Below are 25,901 nucleotides of genomic sequence, written 5' to 3'. Positions count from 1 at the left end.
AGTTACCTGGGATGTGTTCTCAGCCAGTGTCTTCCCAGAAAGAGCGTGCAGTGCACGTCCTGGGAACGCTTTCCCCAGCACTGACTGCAGTGTGAATACCTCAGAGAGAGGAGAGTGGCTGCGAAACGTGAGGTAAACCACCCACTAGCTCCCCACAGTGAGTGCGTACATTGACACTGAGGTGGAGGTGGGGACCGTGGCTTCAGTGGTTCCTCTACCCCAGCCTGTTGCTTCGCCTGCCCGGCTGGTATGCAAGCCTGGGCCCTCCCCATGAGTCACTCAGAATTCAGGGGCTCTAGCAGAAGAATTTGGATTCCTTGCTCCAAGGCCAAGGTTATTGGTGATAGCAATCCCTTGGGGACCAGGGAGGGGGTCATCGCTGACAGTGATTCTTGCAGGAACTGGAGAAGAGGGTTATTCATGTTGGCGATCCCTCTGCATTGGGGAACATGGGATTATCAGTGCCAGCAATCTTTCAGCTTGGGTGGGCATGGGTTTATTGGTGCTGGCGATCCCTCAGCATCGGGGGACGTGGTGTTATCAATACTGGCGATCCCTCAGCATCGGGGGACGTGGTGTTATCAATGCTGGCGATCCCTCAGCATCGGGGGACGTGGTGTTATCAATGCTGGTGATCCCTCAGCATCACAGAGGGTCGGGTTATTGGTGCCAGCGATCCCTCAGCATCGGGGGACGTGGGGTTATCAGTTCTGGTGATCTCTCAGCATCCGGGGGCATGGGGTTATCAGTTCCGGTGACCTCTCAGCGTGGGGGTGTGTGATGTTGTCAGTTCTGGTGATCTCTCAGCGTCCAGGGGCATGGGGTTATCGGTGCTGGCGATCTCTCAGCATCGCAGGGTGTGGGGTCATCAGTGCTGGAGATCCCTCAGTGTCAGGGGTTGGGCAGGGGATATTGATGCCGGCAATCTCTCAGCAGCTTGGGCAGGGGCTGGGGTAATCGGTGATAGCAATCTCTCAGCTTCTGGGGGCGTGGGGTTATTGATTCTGATGATATCTTAGTGTCTCTGGGCCTGGGATTATCAGTGCTGGTGATCTCTCAGCATCAGGGGACGTGGGGTTATCGGTGTCAGCGATCTTTCAGCGTCAGGGGGCATGAGGGTTATTGGTACTGGCAATCTCTCAGAGTTGGGGGGCATGGGTTTATCAGTGCCAGTGATCCCTCAGTGTTGGGGGACATGGAGTTTTCAGTGGCAGCGATCTCTCATCATGGATGGGCATGGGTTTATTGGTGCCGGCGATCCTTCAGCATTGGGGCGGCATAGGGTTTTCAGTGCTGGTGACCCCTCAGCGTGGGGGGCATGGGATTATCAGTGCCAGCAATCCATCAGCATGGGCCCTTGTGGTGTTATAGGAGCTGGCAATCTCTCAGTGCTGGGGAGTGTGGTGTTATTGGTGCCAGTGATCCCTCAGCAGCAGGGGACATGAAGTTCTCGATGCCGAGGACCCCTTTACGTTGCAGGGGGTTATTGTTGCTGCTGATCTCTCAGTGTTGGGGAGGGGGGCATGGGGTTACGGTGCCAGCGATCCCTCAGCATCGGGCAAAGTGGGGTTATCGGTTCCGCTGATCTCTCAATGTTGGGGGATGTCAGGTTATCGGTGCCGGCGATCTTTCAGCATCGGGGCATGGGTTTATCAGTGCCAGCGATCCCTCAGCGTTGGGGGATGTGGGGTTATTGGTGCCAGCGATCCCTCAGTGTTGGGGGATGTGGGTTTATCAGTGCCAGCGATCCCTCAGCGTTGGGGGATGTAGGGTTTATCAGTGCCAGCGATCCCTCAGCATTGGGGGATGTAGGGTTTATCAGTGCCAGCGATCCCTCAGCGTTGGCGGATGTGGGGTTATTGGTGCCAGCGATCCCTCAGCGTTGGGGGATGTGGGGTTATTGGTGCCAGCGATCCCTCAGTGTTGGGGGATGTGGGTTTATCAGTGCCAGCGATCCCTCAGCGTTGGGGGATGTAGGGTTTATCAGTGCCAGCGATCCCTCAGCATTGGGGGATGTAGGGTTTATCAGTGCCAGCGATCCCTCAGCGTTGGCGGATGTGGGGTTATTGGTGCCAGCGATCCCTCAGCGTTGGGGGATGTGGGGTTATTGGTGCCAGCGATCCCTCAGCGTTAGGGGATGTAGGGTTTATCAGTGCCAGCGATCCCTCAGCATTGGGGGATGTGGGGTTATTGGTGCCAGTGATCCCTCAGCGTTGGGGGATGTGGGGTTTATCAGTGCCAGCGATCCCTCAGTGTTGGGGGATGTGGGTTTATCAGTGCCAGCGATCTCTCAGCGTTGGGGGATGTAGGGTTTATCAGTGCCAGCGATCCCTCAGCGTTGGGGGATGTGGGTTTATCAGTGCCAGCGATCTCTCAGCATTGGGGGATGTGGGGTTATTGGTGCCAGCGATCCCTCAGCGTTGGGGGATGTGGGTTTATCAGTGCCAGCGATCCCTCAGCGTTGGGGGATGTAGGGTTTATCAGTGCCAGCGATCTCTCAGCGTTGGGGGATGTAGGGTTTATCAGTGCCAGCGATCTCTCAGCGTTGGGGGATGTAGGGTTTATCAGTGCCAGCGATCCCTCAGCGTTGGCGGATGTGGGGTTATTGGTGCCAGCGATCCCTCAGCGTTGGGGGATGTAGGGCTTATCAGTGCCAGCGATCCCTCAGCATTGGGGGATGTGGGGTTATTGGTGCCAGCGATCTCTCAGCGTTGGGGGATGTGGGGTTATTGGTGCCAGTGATCTCTCAGCGTTAGCTGGCATGGGGTTATGGGTTCCGGTGATTTCTCAGTGTTGGGGGTTGGGCAGGGGTTATCGATGCCGATGATCTCTCAGTGGCTGGGGTTGGGGCTGGGGTAATCAGTGTTAGCAATTCGTCGGCTTCCGGAGGCGTGGGGTTATTGGTTCTGGTGATCTCTCAGCGTCAGAGGACGTGTGTTTATCAGTTCTGGCAATCTTTCAGTGTCTCTGGGCCTGGGATTATCAGTGCTGGCGATCTCTCAGCATCGGTGTCACACCTCAATGGCCCCGTCCCCTTAGGGAGTCCCCCCACCCCCGGAAGGTAGATCAGCACTGTATATTGCTAACGCTGTTGCAAGTATCGCAAAGCATTTTCCGGAGGGCCAAAGGTATATGAGTGGAGAGTGGAAGGTTTCTTTGTAGGTTACAAGAGGCCGAAAAGGGAGGAGAAGAAAAAGAAAAGAGCAGAGAACACTGCAGCTAGAAAGCTCAGTCCGAAGATAAGACGCAGGCCTCCGCCCAAGGACACTGCTCGCCAGGGCCGGCTCCAGGCACCAGCCCAGCAAGCAGGTGTTTGGGGCGGCCAACAGAGAGGGGCGGCACATCCAGCTCTTCAGCGACAATTCAGCGGCGGGTCCCTTGCTCCCTTTCGGAGCAAAGGACCAGCCCCCAAATTGCTGCCAAAGACTGAAGCGATGGTGGTAGAGCTGATCGCGATCGCAGCTTTTTTTTTTTTTTTTTTTGTGCTTGGGGCGGCAAAATCCCTGGAGCCGGCCCTGCTGCTCGCAGCCGAGACTTGGCTGACAGCCGAGAAAGACGGGGTCTTGAAAGTTGCCCGAGCGGCTGTGAGAAACCGACTACACAGATCTGCACCTGCAGGACAGCAAAACCAGTAGAGAGGAAAACAAAGCCCAGGGCTGCAGAGTCTGAAAACACAGACGAGACAACAAGAGGGGGAGCCAGCCAGGCGTCCCTGAAGCCGGCATGTTTTGGGAAAGGGAAGAGACCACAGAAAGTGGTTTGGACCGGCACAAGGAGCACCAGGAACAGAGGTCACAGAATGGAATACCCCCAAAGGAGCCCAGGACTTAAAACCCTCCTGAGAGCTGGAGCAACTCAGAAATTACAGTGGATTTCCTGGACAACCTGGGCCCAGGACAAGAACTCCCATCCACCCCTTCCCCTCTTCTTCTTGCATTACACCCAGGCCTGGCCAGCTTTGGGTAGTGCGTGTGTGAGTATGAAAGTGGGTTAGGGTTTGGGGTTCTAATTCTTTCTTTCTTCCCCGAGTGACGTGGGAGCATTCCTAGTACTCTCTGCTGTATTTTATTATTTAATTAATAAAGCTTTAAAATGTAAACACTTGGTGGATTACGTCATCTCCTCCCTAAATGATCCTGCGGCGCCAGCCTGATCACTTGACGCTCCAGGCGGATTGGTAATGAAAATCTGTCACATCAGGGCATGTGGGGTTATTGGTGATGGCGATCTCTCAGAGTTGCAGGGGTTATCAGTGCCGGCAATCCCTCAGTGTCAGGGGTTGGGCAGGGGTTATTGATGCCGGCGATCTCTCAGCGTCTGGGGTGGGGGCTGGGGTAATCAGTGCTAGCAATCCCTCAGCTTCTGGGGGCATGGGGTTATCGGTTCTGGAGGAGAGGAAGATGATCAGAAACAGTCACTCCTGAAGGTAACAGAGGCAGAGAGCACAGCTGCTATTTGCATCTTGAAGCCACCGAGGCCCTTCTTGAAAAAGGGAAGAAGGAGAAGCCACAGAACTACAGACCGGTCAGCCTCACCTCAATCCCTGGAAAAATCACAGAGCAGGTCCTCAAGGAAACCACTTTGAAGCACTTGGAGGAGAGGAAGGTGATCAGGAACAGTCAACATAGATTCACCAAGGGCAAGTCATGCCTGACCAACCTGATTGCCTCTATGATGAGATAACTGGCTCTGTGGATACGGGGAAAGCAGTGGATGTGATATATCTCGATTTTAGCAAAGCTTTTGATACGGTCTCCCACAATATTCTTGCCAGCAAGTTGAAGAAATATAGATTTGATGAATGGACTATAAGGTGGATAGAAAGCTGGCTAGATTGTCAGGCTCAACAGGTAGTGATCAATGGCTCCATGTCTAGTTGGCAGCTGGTATCAAGCGGAGTGCCCCAGGGGTAGGTCCTGGGGCCAGTTTTGTTCAAGATCTTCATTAATGATCTGGATGATGGGATGTATTGCACCCTCAGCAAGTTCACAGATGACACTGAGCTGGGGGAGAGGTAGATACGCTGGCGGGTAGGGATAGGATACAGAGTGACCTAGACAAATTGGAGGATTGGGCCAAAAGAAATCTGATGAGGTTCAACAAGGACAAGTGCAGAGTCCTGCACTTAGGACAGAAGAATCCCATGCACTGTTACAGGCTGGGGACCGAGTGGCTAAGCAGCAGCTCTGCAGAAAAGGACCTAGGGGTTACAGTGGACGAGAATAAAAAGAGGTTATTTAAATATATTAAAAAAAGAAGACAGAATGGATAAGTCCTCTATTTAGTGGGGAAGGAGAGGAGGATTTTCTGCAGCTTGAGGTCTTCAAACCACAATTTGAGGACTTCAATAACTCAGCCATAGGTTAGGGGTTTGTTACAGGAGTGGCTGGGTGAGATTCTGTGGCCTGCGTTGTGCAGGAGGTCAGACTAGATGATCATAATGATCCCTTCTGACCTTAAAGTCTATGAGTCTATGAGAAGCTGGATATGAGTCAGCAGTGTGCCCTTGTTGCCAAGATGGTCAACGGCATATTGGGCTGTATTAGTAGGAGCACTGCCAGCAGATCGAGAGAAGTGATAATTCCCCTCTATTCGGCACTGGTGAGGCCACACCTGGAATGTTGTGTCCAGTTTTGGTCCCCCCACTACAGAAGGGATGTGGACAAATTGGAGACAGCCCAGCGGAGGGCAACGAAAATGATCAGGGGGCTGGAGCACATGACTTACAAGGAGAGGCTGAGGGAACTGGGGTTATTTATTCTGCAGAAGAGAAAAGTGAGGGGGGATTTGATAGCAGCCTTCAACTACCTGAAGGGGAGTTCCAAAGAGGATGAAGCTCAGCTGTTCTCCGTGGTGGCAGATGACAGAACAAGGAGCAATGGTGTCAAGTTGCAGTGGGGGAGGTTTAGGTTGGATATTAGGAAACACTATTTCACTAGGAGGGTGGTGAAGCACTGGAATGGGTTCCCTAGGGAGGTGGTGGAATCTCCATCCTTAGAGGTTTTTAAGGTCAGGCTTGACAAAGCCCTGGCTGGGATGATTTAGTTGGGGTTGGTCCTGCTTTGAGCAGGGGGATGTACTAGATGACTTCCTGAGGTCTCTTCCAGTCCTAATCTTCTATGATTCTATGATTGTGGTGATCTCTCAGCATCGGTGGTGCAGGGTTATCGGTGCTGGTGACCCCTCAGCAGCTGGTGGCATGGATTTCTCAATGCTGGAGACGCCTCAGCGTGGGGGGTCTGGGGTGTGATGAAGTGGGGGGGTTTCTTGGGGTTTTCTGTGTTTTCCAGTGGTTTGCATGCACAGGGGGTGGGACTCAGTGTCCCCGGGTGTTACTGGTTTAACGAGGTGAGAGGAGAGGGAGTTTGTTGTTACAGAGGACCGGAGAGGGAACTTGGGACCCCAGCCGATGGCCTGGAGGATGGAGACCCCAGCGACTGGTGACCTGGTGACCCGGAGACCCGGCTCAGGAGACACAGCCAGTTCTGGCCAGTGGGAGGACAATGGGCTTTGAAGAGAGGACCCCGGTGACCTGACCAGCCGGTTCCAGCCAGAGGGGGGCTGAGAGGAGAGGAGACCCAGGCCTTCCTGTTTACGACCCTGTTTACCTGGAGAGAAGACAATGGACAGGCTTGGGGCTGGGGATATCAGAGGCCCAGCTGGGAAGCAGGGGGGCTCTGAGCTGGAGAGGGGGAGCAGGCAGAGCCTCCCTGGCTGCAGGGAGACTGGGATATGCTGTGCTGAGGGAGGCCAGGCCTGAGGCCCTGAGAGTTTCCTGTGCTGTGTTCAACTCTCAATAAACCCTCCTGTTTTATGCTGGCTGAGAGTCGCTCTGGTCTAGAGAACACAGTTGCATCAACCCCTTCGAGGGTGAGGAGGCCCCGGGGGTCCAGAGCGCATGGACTCCCTGAGGGGGCTTACGGCAGACTGATGTGCTAAGGCTCAGAGAGGTGCGGCTCCAGGAGGTGGAGGGGCCTGACCCCAAGAGAGAGTGGACCCCTGAGAAGGGCTGTTGCACTGAAAGGGGCACCCCCCATGGACCGCACAGGGCCAAGAGTGGGCACGATCTGTGAGTCCGCAACATGGGGTTATCAGTGCCGGCGATCTGTCAATGTTGGGTGATGTGGGGTTATTGGTTCCAGCAATCTCTCAGCATATGGGGCGTGGGATTATCGGTGCTGGAAATTCCTCAGTCGGGAGGCATGGGGTTTTTGGTGCCGCCGATCTCTGAGCATCACAGGGTGTGGGGTTATCAGTGCCGGCGATCTCTCAGTGTCGGGGTTGTGGGGTTATTGGTGCTGGCAATCCCTCAGCATCGAGGGACATGGGGTTATCGGTGCCGTCAATCTCTCAGCGTTGGTGGGGGCAGTTGGGGTTATCAGTGCCGGCAATCCTTCTGTGTTGGGGGGCATGGGGTTATTGGTGCTGGCGATCTCTCAGAGTGAGGAGGTGTGACATTATCAGTGTCAGCGATCCCTCAGGGTCGGGGGGACATGAGGTTATCGGTACTGGTGATCTCTCATAGAATCATAGAATATCACGGTTGGAAGGGACCTCAGGAGATCATCTAGTCCAACCCCCTGCTCAAAGCAGGACCAATTCCCAACTAAATCATCCCAGCCAGGGCTTTGTCAAGCCTGACCTTAAAAACCTCTAAGGAAGGAGATTCCACCACCTCCCTAGGGAACCCATTCCAGTGCTTCACCACTCTCTGAGTGAATAAGTTTTTCCTAATATCCAACCTAAACCTCCCCCACTGCAACTTGAGACCATTATTTCTTGTTCTGTCATCAGGTACCATACAGAACAGTCTAGATCCATCCTTTTTGGAACCCCTTTCAGGTAGTTGAAAGCAGCTATCAAATCTCCCCTCATTCTTCTCTTCTGCAAACTAAACAATCCCAGTTCCCTCAGCCTCTCCTCATAAGTCATGTGCTCCAGCCACCTAATCATTTTTGTTGCCCTCTGCTGGACTCTTTCCAATTTGTCCACATCCTTCTTGTAGTGTGGGGCCCAAAACTGGACACAGTACTCCAGATGAGGCCTCTCCAATGTCAAATAGAGGGGAATGATCACATCCCTCGATCTGCTGGCAATGCCCCTACTTATACAGCCCAAAATACCGTTAGCCTTCTTGGCAACAAGGGCACACTGTTGACTCATATCCAGCTTCTCGTCCATTGTAACCCCTAGGTCCTTTTCTGCAGAACTGCTTCCTAGCCACTCGGTCCCTAGTCTGTAATGGTGAATGGGATTCTTCCGTCCTAAATGCAGGACTCTGCACTTGTCCTCGTTGAATCTCATTAGATTTCTTTTGGCCCAGTCCTCTAATTTGTCTAGGTCCCTCTGTATCCTATCCCTACTCTCCAGCATATCTCCCACTCCTCCCAGTTTAGTGTCACCTGCAAACTTGCTGAGGGTGCAGTCCACGCCATCCTCCAGATCATTAATGAAGATATTGAACAAAACCGGCCCAGGACCGACCCTTGGGCACTCCACTTGAAATGGGCTGCCAACTAGACATGGAGCCATTGATCACTACCCTTTGAGTCTGACGATCTAGCCAGCTTTCTATCCACCTTATAGACCAATCATCCAGCCCAGGCTTCTTTAACTTGCCAGCAAGAATACTGTGGGAGACCATATCAAAAGCTTTGCTAAGATCAAGGAATAACACGTCCACTGCTTTCCCCTCATCCACAGAGCCAGTTATCTCCTCATAGAAGGCAATTAGGTTAGTCAGGCATGACTTGCTCTTGGTGAATCCATGCTGACTGTTCCTGATCACTTTCCTCTCCTCTAAGTGCTTCAGAATTGATTCCTTGAGGACCTGCTCCATGATTTTTCTAGGGACTGAGGTGAGGCTGACTGGCCTGTAGTTCCCTGGATCCTCCTTCTTCCCTTTTTTAAAGATGGGCACTACATTAGCCTTTTCCCAGTCATCCGGGACCTCCCCTGTTCACCATGAGTTTTCAAAGATAATGGCCAATGGCTCTGCAATCACATCCGCCAACTCCTTTAGCACCCTTGGATGCAGCGCATCAGGCCCCATGGACGTGTGCTCATCCAGTTTTTCCAAATAGTCCCGAACCACTTCTTTCTCCACAGAGGGCTGGTTACCTCCTCCCCATACTGTGCTGCCCAGTGCAGCAGTCTGGGAGCTGACCTTGTTTGTGAAGACAGAGGCAAAAAAAGCATTGAGTACATTAGCTTTTTCCACATCCTCTGTCACTAGGTTGCCTCTCTCATTCAGCAAGGGGCCCACACTTTCCTTGACTTTCTTCTTGTTGCTAACATACCTGTAGAAACCCTCCTTGTTACTCTTAACATCTCTTGCTAGCTGCAACTCCAAGTGTGATTTGGCCTTCCTGATTTCACTGCTGCAGCCTGAGCAATATTTTTATATTCCTCCCTGGTCATTTGTCCAATCTTCCACTTCTTGTAAGCTTCTTTTTTGTGTTTAAGATCAGCAAGGATTTCACTGTTAAGCCAAGCTGGTCGCCTGCCATATTTACTATTCTTTCTACACATTGGGATGGTTTGTTCCTGCAACCTCAATAAGGATTCTTTAAAATACAGCCAGCTCTCCTGGACTCCTTTCTCCCTCATGTTATTTTCCCAGGGGATCCTGCCCATCAGTTCCCTGAGGGAGTCGAAGTCTGCTTTTCTGAAGTCCAGGGTCTGTATTCTGCTGCTGTCCTTTCTTCCTTGTGTCAGGATCCTGAACTCGACCATCTCATGGTCACTGCCTCCCAGGTTCCCATCCACTTTCGCTTCCCCTGCTAATTCTTCCCTGTTTGTGAGCAGCAGGTCTAGAAGAGCTCTGCCCCTAGTTGGTTCCTCCAGCACTTGGACCAGGAAATTGTCCCCTACACTTTCCAGAAACTTCCTGGATTGTCTGTGCACTGCTGTATTGCTCTCCCAGCAGATATCAGGGTGATTAAAGTCTCCCATAAGAACCAGGGCCTGCAATCTAGTAACTTCTGCTAGTTGCTGGAAGAAAGCCTCATCCACCTCATCCCCCTGGTCTGATGGTCTATAGCAGACTCCCACCACGACATCACCCTTGTTGCTCACACTTCTAAACTTAATCCAGAGACTCTCAGGTTTTTCTGCAGTTTCATACTGGAGCTCTGAGCAGTCATACTGCTCTCTTACATACAATGCAACTTCCCCACCTTTTCTGCCCTGCCTATCCTTCCTGAACAGTTTATATCCATCCATGACATTACTCCAGTCATGTGAGTTATCCCACCAAGTCTCTGTTATTCCAATCACATCGTAGTTCCTTGATTGTGCCAGGACTTCCAGTTCTCCCTGCTTGTTTCCCAGGCTTCTTGCATTTGTGTACAGGCACTTAAGATAACTCCCTGATTGTCCCGCTTTCTCGGTCTGAGACAAGAGTCCTCCCCTCTTGCACTCTCCTGCTTGTGCTTCCTCACAGTATCCCATTTCCCCACTTACCTCAGGGCTTTGGTCTCCTTCCCCTGGTGAACCTAGTTTAAAGCCCTCCTCAATAGGTTAGCCAGCCTGCTGGCGAAGATGTTCTTCCCTCTCTTCGTTAGGTGGAGCCCGTCTCTGCCTAACACTCCTCCTTCTTGGAACACATCCCATGGTTGAAGAATCCAAAGCCTTCTCTCCGACACCACCTGCGTAGCCATTTGTTGACTTCCACAATTTGACACTCCCTACCCAGGCCTTTTCCCTGCACAGGGAGGATGGATGAGAACACCACTTGCGCCTCAAACTCCTTTATCCTTCTTCCCAGAGCCACGTAGTCTGCAGTGATCCGCTCAAGGTCATTCTTGGCAGTATCATTGGTGCCCACGTGGAGAAGCAGGAAGGGGTAGCGATCCGAGGGCTTGATGAGTCTCAGCAGTCTCTCCGTCACATCGTGAATCCTAGCTCCTGGCAAGCAGCAGACCTCTCGGTTTTCTCAGTTGGGGCGGCAGATAGATGACTCAGTCCCCCTGAGGAGGGAGTCCCCAACCACCACCACCCTCCTCCTTCTCTTGGGAGCGGAGGTCGTGGAACCCCTATCCCTAGGACAGTGCATCTCGTGCCTTCCAATTGGTGGAGTCTCCTTCTGCTCCCTTCTCTCAGATGTACCATCTACTCCACTCTCCGCATTAGTACCCATGGAGAGAACATGAAAATGGTTGCTCATCTGTATCTCCACTGCTGGTACATGGAGGGGCGTGGGTTTATCAGTGCCGGTGATCTCTCTGCATCGGGGTTATGGGGTTATCAGTGCTGGCGGTCTCTCTATGTTGGGGGCCGTGGGGTTATTCGTCCTGGGGATCCCGCAGCGTCGGGGGACATCGGGTTATCAGTGCTGGTGATCCCTCAGCGTGGGCGTGTGTGCTGTTATCAGTGGTGGCAATTGCTCAGTGTCGGGGAGTGTGGGGTTATTGGTGTTGGCAATCTCTCAGTGTCGAGGGGCATGGAGTTATCAATGCCAGCGACCTTTCAGCGGGGGGGCGGGTATCAGTGCTGGCGATCTCTCAGCGTATGGGGTTATCAGTGATGCTGAGCTCTCAGTGTTGGGGGGGCATGGGCTTATCTGTGTCGGTGATCTGTCAGCGTAGGGCGACGTGGAGTTATCGGTTCAGCATCGGGGAGTGTGGGGTTATTGGTGTTGGCAATCTCTCAGTGTCGAGGGGCATGGAGTTATCAATGCCGGCGACCTTTCAGCGGGGGGGCGGGTATCAGTGCTGGCGATCTCTCAGAGCTGAGACTGGTGTGTACTGCCCTGCCGGATCCCATGTGGGCAGGCAGTCGCCGGTAATACCTGGTAAGCTTAGCAAGAGCATTGTCTGTGTATTGTTTTCTCTGCAGGGCCTTTGTTGTAGCTGACTGGACTGTGCCCTGCGGGAGCTGGTTGCTCACCGGTGAGCCCTGTCATAGTCCCTGGGCCAGGCAGATGAGCAGGTGCTGGTCTATAGTCAGACCTGATGGGATCAGCACAGGCAATTTCAGCCTCAGTCCCCGGTCTGGTGGGAGAAGGATGCGAGTTTCCGCCAGAGAACGTTGATGCCTAGAGGCCTGAAACCTGAGCGGGGGCCTCTCTCGGTGCCCTGAAGCAGGCCAGGAATGGGTGAGCAGTGCGGCTCCCCCAGAACCGTGCCAGGGATGTATCAGGAACACGGAAACCTCAGTGACAGGGGATTGATCCCCAGTGACACCAACCTCTGAGGATCGCGGGTGACAGCACTCTCCCAATAATGGGGAGGGGCATTAACAGTGACAGGGACCCGTCAGTTGTGGGGAGGGTTTATCAGTGACAGATCCCTTGTGAATTGGGGAGGGGGCGGGGCTGGAGCCTGGTCTCTAAGCCCCTCCCCCATCTCAGGATCCCAGAGCCCAGGCTCCAGGCCAATCTACACTCTGAGGCCCAGCAGCCCCGGTCGGCTGGCCCCGTGCTGCAGTGCGACGTTGGGCAGGGTGATGGTGACCACAGTCCTTCAGTGATGGGCGAGGCAGGTTGTTGGTACCATGGGCCTTCAGCGACTGGGGCAAAGGGGGTTACTGGTGACAGCAGCTGTCAGGGCAGGACTGCCTCAGGGAAGGCTAGGCCTGGACACATCGATTTTTTATTTTTAATCATTTTACCACATATTGACATTTATTAGTAAGCATTTTTTATTGATTGAAATGTTTTACAGTTGCACAAAATTATGTGGGCGTGGAGGGGTCAGACAATAATTTAATGACAGTAGCTGCTGAGCTTCAGAAAGTTAAAGCTTTATAAGCCTTAAAACACAAATTGCCAACATCCGACCAAAACACGTTCTCGCAGCATTTCCCTTTCTCTGCCTCTCTGTACGTATCGATTATTAGCAATGGAAATATTTTTTCATCGGCTTGTGTGTGTCTAGTGAAATCCATGTTTATCAGTGTTTACAGATAAAAATTTAATCTTTCCAAGCCCAGTGATGGGGCAAGGAGGGTATCGGCACCAGCTATCCCCCAGAGAGTTGTGGTGCTGTGACAACGATCCCTTGGCGAGAGGGCAGGGCATGTGTTAATGATGCCTGCGATTTGTGAAGAGAGCAGAAGAAGGAATCTGAGGTACTGGTGAGTTGGTGAAAGCCAGAGTCTCCAGCTAATAGCCAGGGAGTAGGCCAGGTTACTGACCAGCCCTCAGTGATACCGACAATACACCGAGCGCTGTTAAAACTACAGATGAAAGAACCTGAAAAGCAGAACATTTGGTGCCCTCCCCACACTCAATTTTGTCAGTTCTAGGAATCAGCAGCATGTGCAACCATAGTAGGTTCAAACCCTTCTCCCGTGAGCCTCGCGTGGGTTTAGTCCCTTTAAAGGTCACTATCTGCAGCTTGTTGATGAAATTCATCTTTGTGCAAAGGGATGACACAAGCCTCAGGCCCCAGTTTACAATCTCAGAATTAGACTGACGTTTGATTTCAATAGTGCATAATCTCTGTGCTGGCTCTGTGCACAGAAGTAAATTTCTCTCTGTGAGCACCGGTTGTTTCAGAGTAGCTACAACTCCAAGGGAGTTTGTAAAATTAATTACTATGGAGCAAGGGGATTGCAAACCAAATAGCTCCAGTTTTTTTCATTTTTAATTCAGAAAATAAGGTAAATGCCACAGGCAGCATTACTGCTGGGACCCGGTGGCAGAGCTGAAATCACAAACTCCTGAAATGGCGAAGGCCGGGTGCAGTAGCAGTATTAGCGTGGGGAGGTTGCACACAGGTGAGGCATGTTAGAGGAGGGATGGGCTAGTGGGATTGGGGACACCTGGGTTCGGTTTCCTGCTGCACTCCAGGATTTTTGTTTGACCTTGAGCAAGCCACTCTAGGGCTAGATCCACAAAGGAACTGATGTACCTAGGACCTAGCTTCCACTTTAGGCACCTAAATCCAAAATATAGATCCTCCAACCCCCTGCTCAGCTGCCAAATAACTCTGCAGATGCCTGCATTCCCCAGCCGCTTAATTTTCTGCAGGTAAAGTCCTCTCAGCAACTAGATTTCTGCTGGTGAGCATGAGCAAAGCCACCTAAGTCCTGATGCGGCTGAGTCATTCAGCACTTGAAGGCCCTGACTAGGCAGATATTCTGAGACCACCTTGGAGCATGTCTAGCAGATCAGGCCCTGTACAAAATGCCGCAGAGGAAGAATGATTTATTTGAGTATTTGATGCAAAGTGGAACGGCTCCAACAGGAGAGATTGAGAGAGCCCCAGACCCAAAATGCCCAGTGAGTAGGACACTCAGCTGGGAGGTGGGGGACCTGCATTTAATTCCCTGCTATGAGTCAGACAAAGGAGGAAATTGAACTGGGTCTCCTATTTACCAGTTGAATGCTTTAACCACTGAGCTATTAGGCACAGGGGCACCTCTTACACCATTTTTTGTGAGAAAGGCCTGGCCTGCCTTTCTCTGGCCTCCAGGGTAGAGCCATGCAAATAATCAACATTTTTGGTTCAAAGGCAGAACAAAAAATTGAGGAAAAAAATGTTTTGGGTCAAACAAAATGCTTTGTTCCATTCTCAAGGGTGGGTTTTTTTGGGGGGAGGGGGCTTTTAAAAGCAATTAAATAAAAAATTGAAGTAAAATTCTCAATGAAAAGTTGTTTCCAGTCTAAAAGTCAGCATTCCAGTTCAAAAATGCCAGAAGGAAATGTGTCTGCTTTGTGGGGATTTTATTTATTTTTACCCAAAAGACAGCATGGCATTAGAGCAGACCACTGAGCTTTTCAATCATCCTTCAGACACATAAACCTATTGACTCAGTTTAGTGTCACGGTTTGTCATCTGGATTAAAACGTGTGAGGGCTCTTAAATATGTGTTAGATCCTGAGGTGCACCTGCAGGACACTGCACTGGCCATAGTGAAGAGCACTTCATCTGCACCTAGTAAGATGAGTGTGACCTTTTCTCCAGTACTGACCATGTCACCGTTATCCCGACCTTTATCATTGTGGAGATTAATAGAAGGAGGAGGCACACATCAGAGCCCTAGGGGGGCTCCTGTTAGGGCCTTAGTGGGGCTCTGGGTGATCGCTACTTCCCACCACCCAACACAGATGTAATGAGTAGTGTCCGCAAAAGAGAAACTAACAACTAATTATTCCTCAAGAAAGGTTTTTAATGACTTATGACTATAAAGGCAACACAGACAGAACGTGCCTAATGACAATGTGCCTAATGACTTTACGTGTACTGTAACCATCCCCAACCAACACAAGTTCATATGCAATAGTAATACATTGATTAACTATATTTTAGTAACCTTGACCTATTTATAACTGTATCTAATCAATTTATAAACTCTTATTGACTTTTATGATAACTTGATGGTAACTTATACTGAAGACAGGCACAGCGGCTTGCAAAGCTACTATGATTTATAAACTACTAACTTTACCAACGCTGTACCTGTTTCCAGCAAGGCACAAAACATATACAGTTACTATACATTGATTAAACCTATAGTATTAATACAGACTTAAGATTAACCAGCTCGAGCATCACCAGACTGTTTTAGTTCATATCTCACCCTGCATTCGTCCAAAGATACGTTACCTTTCAATTGACCATTTCCTGTGCTGGCGAGGCACAAATAGTCAGTGAAGCGCAAGTCCCTTTGGTTCACGGGGTGTATGTGAGCCTGACAAAGAGCGATTTCTTTTAGGTCAATACACACACACACACACGTGCCTCTGCATCTTATTTATACGGTATTTGCTGGCCGTGCTTCAAAACAAGTCAACCAATCAAGGTGGCCAAGTATTCCAGGGTGGCATTTGCAGTTGTTTTGAACGAATGAACTGTGCACCAGTGCTCAGCTCATCTCTTCTCTATGTGGCTAATAGTGGTCAATTTGCTAGACTCAAAAATGCTCAATTCAGCTGAAAGAGGTGTCTGGTTGCAGAGCATAGTAACCACAAGCCTGTATCATCCTTTACAGAGTTTCCTTCTTAGTCTATAAAGCTTCCTGGATAGATTATGCTTATGCTTGCAGGAGTCTACTGTACTTGCTTCTTACAGCTTCTGGAAGTTTGAGGCCTATCAGTACTTAGCCTGACACTACTTGACAAGGCTTAGGCACATTAATCCCAGTCATCTCAAAATTCGATTGCTGTAAAATGCTGTACATGGCACTATATCTTGGAACCATTCAGAAACTGAAGCTAGTGAAAAATGCTGCAGCCCAGGTAAGTGGAATTGCATGCTGGGAACACATAAGACCAGCGCTCTGCAATATTCACTGGTGTCCAATCAGCTTCAGAGTGGAATCAAAGGTGTTGATTTTAACCTATAAAACCCTAAATGGAACCTGGTTACCTGAGAAACTGCCTCTCTCCCCAGGACACACTGCCACAGCTGAGGTCACCAGAGGCACAGGAACACCCTTGGTATACAGGAGAGGTAGCAGCTGGCAGGATGTCGTCCAGGCAGGGCTCTTGGGTTTGGAACTTGCTCCCTGCCTTTGTCCCGCAGATCCCAGTTTTGTTACTCTTCCGGGCATGCGGCAAAGCCCCTAGTTTCTCCTGCATTACGGATGTTGGGGGAGGGCAGTCCTTTAGTCATGTTCATGTTATGGGTTTTACTGCGTGGGGCTGGTACCCAGAACGCTGGCTGATGCCTGTGTTGCATCTCAAAGGTTTGAATACATAGATGACCAGACCAACGTGCTTACCAGTTTACTTTTGCTCCCTCATGTGGAGCTACAATTTATTTTGTGCATTGGGCAACTAGTGAAAAGGTTGCACACAATTGCACTTGTGCACTGGATGTCACTTGCAATTGCCTGTTTTACATATGCAGATAAGGCCCAACTTCTTGATAGTATGTAACCTTTCGGCCAGGTGGAGCCAGGCAGCAGGCAGCAGCAACCTCACTGGCTACTCTTCTGCTCACCACCCCTCCAGCCCCTCATTCGCCAGCTGACTGCTGAAGGTGACCCCCTCATTTAGCAAAGGTTCAGCATAGTTCTGCTCCTCTTTATTCATACAATAACAACAACATTGGTAACAGCATTTCACTCCCCCCGCATTCAGTACTAAAGTGATTTGTAACCCCTACCAGCCAAAGTTGATTACTTCAATCAATACACCCCTCGATCTGCTGGATATGTCAGCAGAGTAGGTGTGTTCATGCTCTTGAAGTCTCTCCCCCTCCCAGCTAGCTGTCAGGGAAAAATTCATTCAGACCCTACTTACAGCGATAACTAACAACGTCCAGGAATTGATATTACTAATAACTGATGGTTGAGAAAGTGATTCTGATTATTGCTACAGGACCAGTGTGCTCCCAATGACTCCTTCAAGTGCACTAGTCTAACATCCTTTTCTAGCTTTGCTTTCGTTTGGTTACACTCTATTTGTTGTCCATATTGCCTGTCCCAGTACATTCCCCCTGTACAGCATAAAACCAGACAAGACCAGAAGGTTCAGCAATCATCCCTGGACAGTGAGGGGGAGAGAACAGATTTAATAAAAGATACAAAGTTGGAATTATGGATCTATTGCAAGAATGAGAATCTGTAATTTTTGTATCGTTGAACAATTGTATATTTCCATTAATTACATCTTGCCAGATGATTCTCCTGCCTGATCAATCTCTGTTCTTTACACAGGAGAAGCAATACTTTTCTTTTCCTGGAGAGCTCCTTATGAGGATGTTAAAAATGCTGATTCTACCCCTCATTACTTCTAGGTAAGAACAACTCTCTTACTTTAAGAATAAAAAGTCATGTTTATTAAATTGTGCTGAGGAAATGTATTTACAGGAGCCAAGCCATCTTCTTTACAAAGCCGGATGGAGGGAGACACTCAGATCCTGAAACCATCCTCTAACCAAGGATCAGTAGATTGCACATTTGCGTGCATTGACATTGTAACATATGCATTTATATTAATTCAGGCATGACTTATCAGAAGCACATTTGCGCCCATTTTTAAGTATGCTGCAACAAACTCCAACAGGCGGTTTACTTAGTGAAAGTACCGTACTTCTGTAGCAGGGTGGTCACCCCGCTCCTGCCTGAAGGGGAGAAAGCAGCCCCGGAGAGCGCTGCAGCAGGGGAAAAGCCAGGCTGATTGGGGGAAGCAGACACAGGTGGGGCCATGCCCCAATCAGGCCACAGCCGGCCCTATAAGAGGGCTGAGGGCCAGAGGCTTAAAAAAACAACAACATTCTCTCAAGCGTCCCTGAGAGAGAAGGAGCTGGCTGCCTGGGAAGCAGAGAAGGGTACCTAGAGTGGAGCAGTGCTGGCGAAGGGCAGAGGGAGCTGGGGAGCAGGGCCGGCTTTAGGCTGATTCCCCCAATTCCCCCGAATCAGGCATCATGCCCTAAAGAAGAGTGCCTAACTTAGGCGCCTTTTTAATTTTTACTCACCTGGCGGCGCTCCGGGTCTTCGGCAGCACTTCGGCGGCGGGTCCTTCACTCGCTCCGGGTCTTCGGCGGCACTTCGGCGGCGGGTCCTTCAGTGCTATGGAAGACCCGGAGCGCCGCTGGATGAGTCATCCCTGCTGGGGCCCTGTCAAAACGAATCAAATCGGGTCCTGCACTTCCTAAAGCCGGCCCTGCTGGGGAGCTCCAGCCTAGCAAAGCCCCAGGCTGCAGGCCGAGTTAAGGGCCCAAAGGTACTAGGGCTGCAGAGGGGCAGCCCAGGAATAGGCAGAGGCGGCTGGTCCAACCCCCCTTGCCGATGATGAGGGGTTTACAGACTGTGTCTGCCTCAGGGAGTGGGGGCTAGATGGTGACTGGCAGTAGCCACTGAAGCAAGGTGGGGATAGGGGGTTGGGGTCTCCCCTGGATGGGGAGACCCAGATTGTGGGTTACTGTGGGGACAGAACCCTGATGTAAAGGGGCACTGGGTCCAGGAGGGACACGGGGGCCAGCGGCAGGCGAGACACCAGCCTGCAGAGGGTGCTCTGGGCTGGAAGAGCTAATTCCCAGGACCACCAGCAGGAGGTGCCGCGCCGGGGAGTCGTCGCCCCGCCACAACTTCTCTGCCGCCTTTCCAATACTCACTGCTCCTATTGTTTTTTTCATAGTGGTAAGTCCTAAGAAGATGGGGAAACAAGTAGTAACATCCCGAAATTAATTGTCACTTAATGAATCATCAACATGTCAAAAGGAAATGTAAAAACAGTTTCAACAGCTCAGTGCTGGTGATACTTTAAAGTTGATACCAGAAAACTAGGAATCCAGAAGATGCAAGTTTCTTTCTTTCCCCTTTTCCTGCAACAGAACAGAGTTTATTCCCTGACACTAAGGAACAATTTGATACCATAGGGCTTCTTAGTCTTGTAAACAAAACCATACAGCGATACAGTAGCTCGTAACTAAAGCTAGATAAATTTGACCTAGAAATAAGGCACACCTTTCTAATAGTGAAAGTAGTTAACTGACCTCAAGTTGTGGTGATTTCTCCGTCACATGAAGCCTTTACATCAGGACTAGATGTCTCTTTCTAGAAGAGATGCTCTAGCTCAACAACAAGTCACAACCAGGAGTCACTGGATGAATTTCTGTGTCCTGTATTATGCAAGAGGTCCAACTTTTTTGTCATAATGGTCCCTTCTGGCCTTAAAAATGTAGGACTTTCTAGTTTAATAGTATATGTCTGTAAGATTTCTTGCATACGCTTGTGTCACGGACTCACAGATTGTGCCCACTCGTGGCCCCGTGCAGTCCGTGGGGGGTGCCCCTTTCAGTGCGACAGCCCTCCTTGAGGGTCCACTCTCTCTCTCTCGGGGTCAGGCCCCTCCACCTCCTGGAGCCGCACCTCTCTGAGCCTTAGCACGTCTGTCTCTGCCGTGGGCCCCCTCAGGGAGTCCACTCGCTCTGGACACCCCGGGCCTCCACCCCCAAAGGGGTTGATGCGACCCTGTTCTCTAGACCGGAGTGACTCTCAGCCAGCGTAAAACAGGAGGGTTTATTGAGAGTTGAACACAGCACAGGAAACTCTCAGGGCTTTCCAGCCTGGCCTCCCTCAGCACAGCACATCCCAGTCTCCCTGCAGCCAGGTGGGCTCTGCCTGCTCCCCATCTCCAGCCCAGAGCCCCCGCTGCTTCCCAGCTGGGCCTCCGATATCTCCAGCCCCAAGCCCCCCCTCTGTCCATTGTCTTCTCTCCAGGTAAACAGGGTCGTAAACAGGATGGCCTGGGTCTCCTCTCCTCTCAGCCCCCCTCTGGCTGGTCAGGTAACCAGGGTCCTCTTTCCGCAGCCCATTATCCTCCCACTGGCCAGAACTGGCTGTGACTCCTGAGCTAGGTCTCTGGGTCACCAGTCTCTGAGGTCTCCATCCTCCAGGCCATCGGCCGGGGTCCCGAGTTCCCTCTCCGGTCCTCTGTAACAACAAACTCCCTCTCCCCTCCCCTCGTTAAACCAGTAACACCCAGGGACACTGAGTCCCACCCCCTGTGCATGCAAACCATTGGAACACACGGAAAAACCAAGAAACCCCCCACTTCATCACAGCTTGTGGCTAAGTAGGTAACGGACACATTTGTGTTTCCCCCGGTACATATTCTCCGGTTATCCTGCCACTGTGAAATAACGTTTCCACTGTTTTGGATGGTGTAGAAGAGTGGACTCACCATTCAAGCGTGAGCACTTGGCTGGGTGTGGTGTAGTGTAGCAGGCTCTCTTCTTGCCAGCATCCCCCTGCCGATAGTTGCTCCGGCCCTGCTACCTTCCTGTAACTCGGCCCTCCAGCCAGGCCATGATTTAATCCCACCAAAGTCCAACAAATAAAAGTCCAAATATCCTTACAAAAAGGTCTTCAGCCCTAACTCTGGGCCCCATGGTCCCTGCGCCCTTCTTTCAAGGCCCCCTGTTGTCCTTGTCCCCTTCTCCAGTCACACACCACCTTGCCGGTGGCTTGTAGGGGAATTGGGGCCATTCCGCTCCACTGGGTTACAGCCCACAGCCCTATAGTGAGCAGGCAAGGTCTGTCTATTCTCACCTGCCCTTGCTACTTCTCTGGGCCTCGTCCTACCTATAACCAGCCCTGCTCCCCTCAACCTCTCTATGTTCACCCTTCACTCAGAGCCAGGACACACAGGGCTCGCCACTGGAATCCCCCAACAAACTCCTAAATGAAAAGTACCAACATAAACCCAACTTCTGCCTTCCCCAGGCTTAACCTTTCATCCCTATCTGTTCCTCAGCTGAACACTGCTCAGGGCTCTCTCCCTAGATCCTGCCATTTTATCAGAACTTTACAGAAGATAAATTAGTCACTGGCTCATTCCACAGGCTGACATGAAAATGTGTGTGTTTCCGAGAGCAAGATAGTTAATTGTTTAACATAGTAAGATATTTGCAATAAGCTGTGTTAATGAAGCAGGAGAGACAAGGGGGGTGAGGTAATATCTTTTATTGGACCAACTTCTGTTGGTGAGAGAGACAAACTTTCAAACTTACACAGAGCCCTTCTTCAGGTCTAGGAAACATACTCAGAGTGTCACAGCTAAATACAAGGTGGAACAGATTGTTTAGCATAAGTATTAAACAAAGCTCAGGATTAAACAAAGACTGTGAATGGCTTGCCAACTACAGAACCAGTTTCTCCTCCCTTGGTTTTCACCTCAACTGCTAGAAGAAGAGGCCTCCCTCTCCTGATTGAACTACCTCGTTATATCTCTAGCCTGCTCTTTTTTGCATATATATATACTGCCCCTGGAAATTTCCACTACTTGCATCCGATGAAGTGTATATTCACCCCTCAAAAAAACTGCAAAAAACGTCTGTTAGTCTATACGGTGCCACAGGATTCTTTGCTGCTTTTAGCATAAGTAGTTAACACATATTTCAAGGTGAAATGGCCTGTTAACACCCCTCCAATCATAGGGGGAAAGGAAGTGTGTGTGTGTGTGGGGGGGGATTGTTAGCAGGTTACAGATTGTTGTAATAAGCCATAAATCCAGTGTGTCTGCTCAGTCTGTGATATTTGGTGTCTAGCAGACTAATGAATTTAAGCTCCCAGGCTCGCCTTTTGAAAGTGTTGTGTTGAGGATGAGGACTGATAGATCAGACATAGAGCAATCGCTTTGTGAAAAGCGTTCGCCCACAGGGGATAGGGTGTGTTTATCTTTTATTCTTTTCCTGTGTGAGTTCCCATGAGAGCGAAGTGATTATATGGTTTCACCCACATAGCTGTTAGCGGGGCAGTTAGTGCACTGGTGGCAATAGGCATGAGTGGGACCCATGGATCTTGAAGTGTGTGTTGTGAGGAGTGTTGATCATAGCAGTGGAGAGATGTTTGCAGGTTTTACATCTGTTGTTCTGACAGGGTCTGGTGCTGCTTTGAATTGGTGTGTGACCAATATCTGTGAGGAGTTTGCTTCTGATGATTAGCTTGGAGTGGTTGAGGGGTTGTCTGAAGGCCAGACGTAGGGGGTCAGGAAAGATTTCTTTCAGGACGTGGTCCCCGACAAGTATGGGTTGTAACTGTTTAATGATATCCCATATGGGTTCCCGTGTGGAGTGGTAGGTGACAACTTGGCGTGTGCGGACAGAGGGGATTCATGTCCATATTGAAGCATGTTTTCAGGGTATTTGGGCGTCCCATTCCATGGTGTGAACTACTTTGCTACTGGAGTCATTCTTTCAACCCAAAGCTCTTTGTAACTTTTATTCTGTGCGAGGTGGTGTCAGGAAATGAATCTGGGGAGACACGGCTGTCCGACCGATCGATGGCTGGCACAAACAGGACAACACAAGAGTGCTTTCACTTAAAGCTAAACTTTACTAGACTCAAGCACTTACACACGTCCGCAACAGGCTAGTAAAACACCCCCAATCCTTGATAATTATCAAAGCTGAGTGTGGCTCTCGAGTGGCACAGCAGCAGCCCGTCTGCTAGTGGGGAACACAAGATGTATCCAGAGGGAGAGTCCAGTCCTGAAGAGTCCCCCTACCTCAAACTTTTCCCCCTTATTTATGCATTAGTAAAACAATGACATGTCACTTAAAGAAAACTTGTTAAGCAAGCAGTTTCAATGGTCAAGCAAGAGATTTCCTTCTGATCATTGATTAACCAGGTCTGGTTTTCCCCCAGAGTTTGCAGCCTTGAGGCCCTAACAAACATTCCTGAGGGCACATCCTGCTCTTCTAAAATGCATGTATCAGCAACTTCAACACAATTCTTATCAGGAAGGACACAGGGTCAAGCTGCCCTTTCTGTGGCACCCAAACCCCGCTCCCCTCCTGCCTTGGTTAAGCTAAGGCTGCTGCATGGCCACTTTATGGCCTAATCACTTGGCTGCTTTTAGCAATAAACGATAGTGATATCAGGCACTTTACTGGTTTGCCGAAATCTCCCCGTACAGAGTGTCCTTGATTGGTGAAGACGGTTTTAAGTGTGTTAAGGTGTATATCTCAGACTTTCTCCTTGAAGCAAATTCTGCGGTATCTGAGGGCCTGGCTGTAGAGAACAGATTTCTTGGTGTGTTTGGGGTGGTTACTGGACATGTGAAGATAGGTGGGGTGATCTGTGGGTTTCTTGTATATTGTTGCCTATTGGTTCCATTGTTGAAGCTCATTGTGGTATCTAGGAAGTTGACACTAGTGTGGGAGTGTTCTAGAGAGAGTTTAATGGAAGGGTGTTGGTTGTTGAAGTTGTGGTGGAAATCTATGAAGGAGTTTAAGGGCTTGGCTACACTTACAAGTTGCAGCGCTGGTGGAGGCTTTCCAGCGCTGCAACAACACCCCGTCCACACTTGCAGGGCACAACCAGCGCTGCTGCCTGTTGCAGCGCAGCTGGCTGAAAAACCCCCCCAGGGTATAAGGAGAGTGCACCGCTGGTGCTGCTCAGCGCAGGAGTGGAGGTGGACAGGCAGCGCTTTAATTGTCCCCCAGAGTTATCCCCATTTCCCCTTCAGCAGCCCTTCAGCTGCACACTTTGCACTACTGCTCTTCACTCTAGGTCTCCCCCTTTACCCTTTCCCTCCTTAAAAAAATTAAAAATTTAAAAATCCTGTTTGCTGCAGCCAGGTGTGGAGTGCAAGTTCAGTCAGAGTTACAGGACACCCACCCACCCAGCATGCAGCAGAAACGGTGGTGGAGCACATCTCATCAGGGTTCAGGCATCAGTTCATCAGTGAGGGGTCAGTTCAGGCAGCTGAGCAGATATCCGGGGAGAGTATATATATGAGCATATTGGAGGGGCCATGCTGGATGGGGGGGGGGCCATGGGCCACAATGCAATGCACGGAGCAGTTAGCAAAGCCCCGCGAGCGCCTATTACAAAGCCCGCGAGGGCACCGCTCCGGATCGCCGACCCCACGACCTGCCAGATGCCAGGGATATGCATGGGATACCCACTGGGGGGACAGACCCCCAATAGGAGGAGGGGAGGAGAGGAGAGAGCAGGAGGAGGAGCTGGGGAGGAGAGGAGGAGGGAGGCGAGGGAGGAGGGGAGGGAAGCTCTCCTGGGGGGAAGATGGAAGAGACTGGAGCAGAGCAGCCAGAAGGAGCAGAGAGCAGCAGCCAGCAGCAGCCAGCAGTTAGCAGCAGAGCCAGCAGGAAGGAAGTGCAGGAAGAGGAGCGGGTTTTGCGGTTTTCTGGGGCTTGAGTTATTTGGGTGGGGGAATCATGCTGGAATGGGCTGCATGGCTGGGTGCATGCATGCCCGCCTCTCATGACTATCATGCTTCATCATGTGGGTAATCTGCATCTCATTCATCAGCAAATCTATCAAGAGGCGCTCCAGTTGGGCATGCAGAGCCATAGTACTCTGCTGTGTCAGTGGTCCCAGTGCGCCCTGCAGGTGTGCCAGTCTGCTGCCAGTGGCCACGGGACCCACTCTGCTTGGAGGGTCGCTGCTGTTCCAGGGCATTGCTCACATCCACATCTAAATCCTGTTATTCCAAGTGAGAGACCCTCTTGGGGAAACTGTTTGTGAAGAGAGGGATCACTTGAGCAGGAAAGATCTTCTTGGAGAGATGAGAGATAAGATCACCCACCAAGCACCTCCTCACTCTCAACTTCTCTCAACCTCCTCCACCCCCTTAGCTCACCCCTCCCACTCAAGCCCCCTCCCTCCCCTCAGCATAAGCTCCCACCTCACCCACATTTCGTGGCTTCATAAGTGTGTTCATGTCTGGGAAAAAAGAATGCTAGAAGAACTCAGTGCGTGTGGGAAATGTTCATGAAGAGTGATAGTAATGCTGCCCGGATAATGTTGTCATTTCTGTGTTTCTACAGATGTTGTTGACTACTGGACTGCCCAGATGTTCTCAATCACAGGAGGCTTCAAACAAGAGCAAAAAGAAAAAAAAGAAAAAAGAGAACATGCTGAAAGAAAAAAGAAAACAGAGTGCTCGAGACAAGAAGAGAAGGAGAGCGAAAAAGAAAGAGAAAGAAAGGAAAGGAGAAAGAGAGTGGCGAGAGAGAAAAGCAAGGAGCTGCAGGAAAGCAAGGATGGCCAAGAGAAGCAGCTAAGGGAGCGCCAAGCAGACTCCCTGCAGTCCTTGTTGCTAGCAGCAGCAGAAGCACAGCACCCCCCACCCCCACCCGCCTCCGCCTTGTGCCCACCAGCCCCCCCCAAACCACCTTCAAACCCCCCACCCCCAATGCCACCAGCCCCCACCCTCCCCCAGCCAACAACTCCACCACCAGCAGCCAACCCCTGCACCCACCCCCCACCCCCCCCCACCCCCTCCCCCCATCACCATGCCACATATGCACCCTGCCACCCAGGATGCAGGAACAATTCCCTCCAAACAGGACATATGACATGTTGTGACTCTGTTGTGTACAGTTCACACCCCCCCCACTGTCTGTTTCTGGTGTTAATGTGTGTCTGTGTCTGTCTGTCTTTCATTTTTTTTTTTTTTTTTCTGAAAAATAACAATTTTTTTAAAAAACAGACATTATAATTATAGCAGATAGTGAAAGATAAGCAAATCAGTA

The 25,901-nt window shown here is 50.7% G+C and overlaps 1 protein-coding gene across 1 annotated transcript in view; it reads left to right on the top strand.

Moving 5' to 3' along the window:
- Nucleotides 1-25,901, top strand: part of LOC120391721 (excitatory amino acid transporter 5-like) — an 84,739-nt gene that overhangs the window by 9,191 nt on the left and 49,647 nt on the right. The window contains exon 2 of the mRNA XM_039515741.1: nucleotides 17,611-17,690. Coding sequence (XP_039371675.1) covers nucleotides 17,611-17,690 — 80 coding nt within the window. The remainder of the gene's footprint in view (nucleotides 1-17,610; nucleotides 17,691-25,901) is intronic.

Source organism: Mauremys reevesii, linkage group 26, assembly GCF_016161935.1.
Source record: "Mauremys reevesii isolate NIE-2019 linkage group 26, ASM1616193v1, whole genome shotgun sequence".
NCBI lineage: Eukaryota > Metazoa > Chordata > Testudines > Geoemydidae > Mauremys > Mauremys reevesii.
This window is presented reverse-complemented; position numbering and strand designations above follow the sequence as displayed.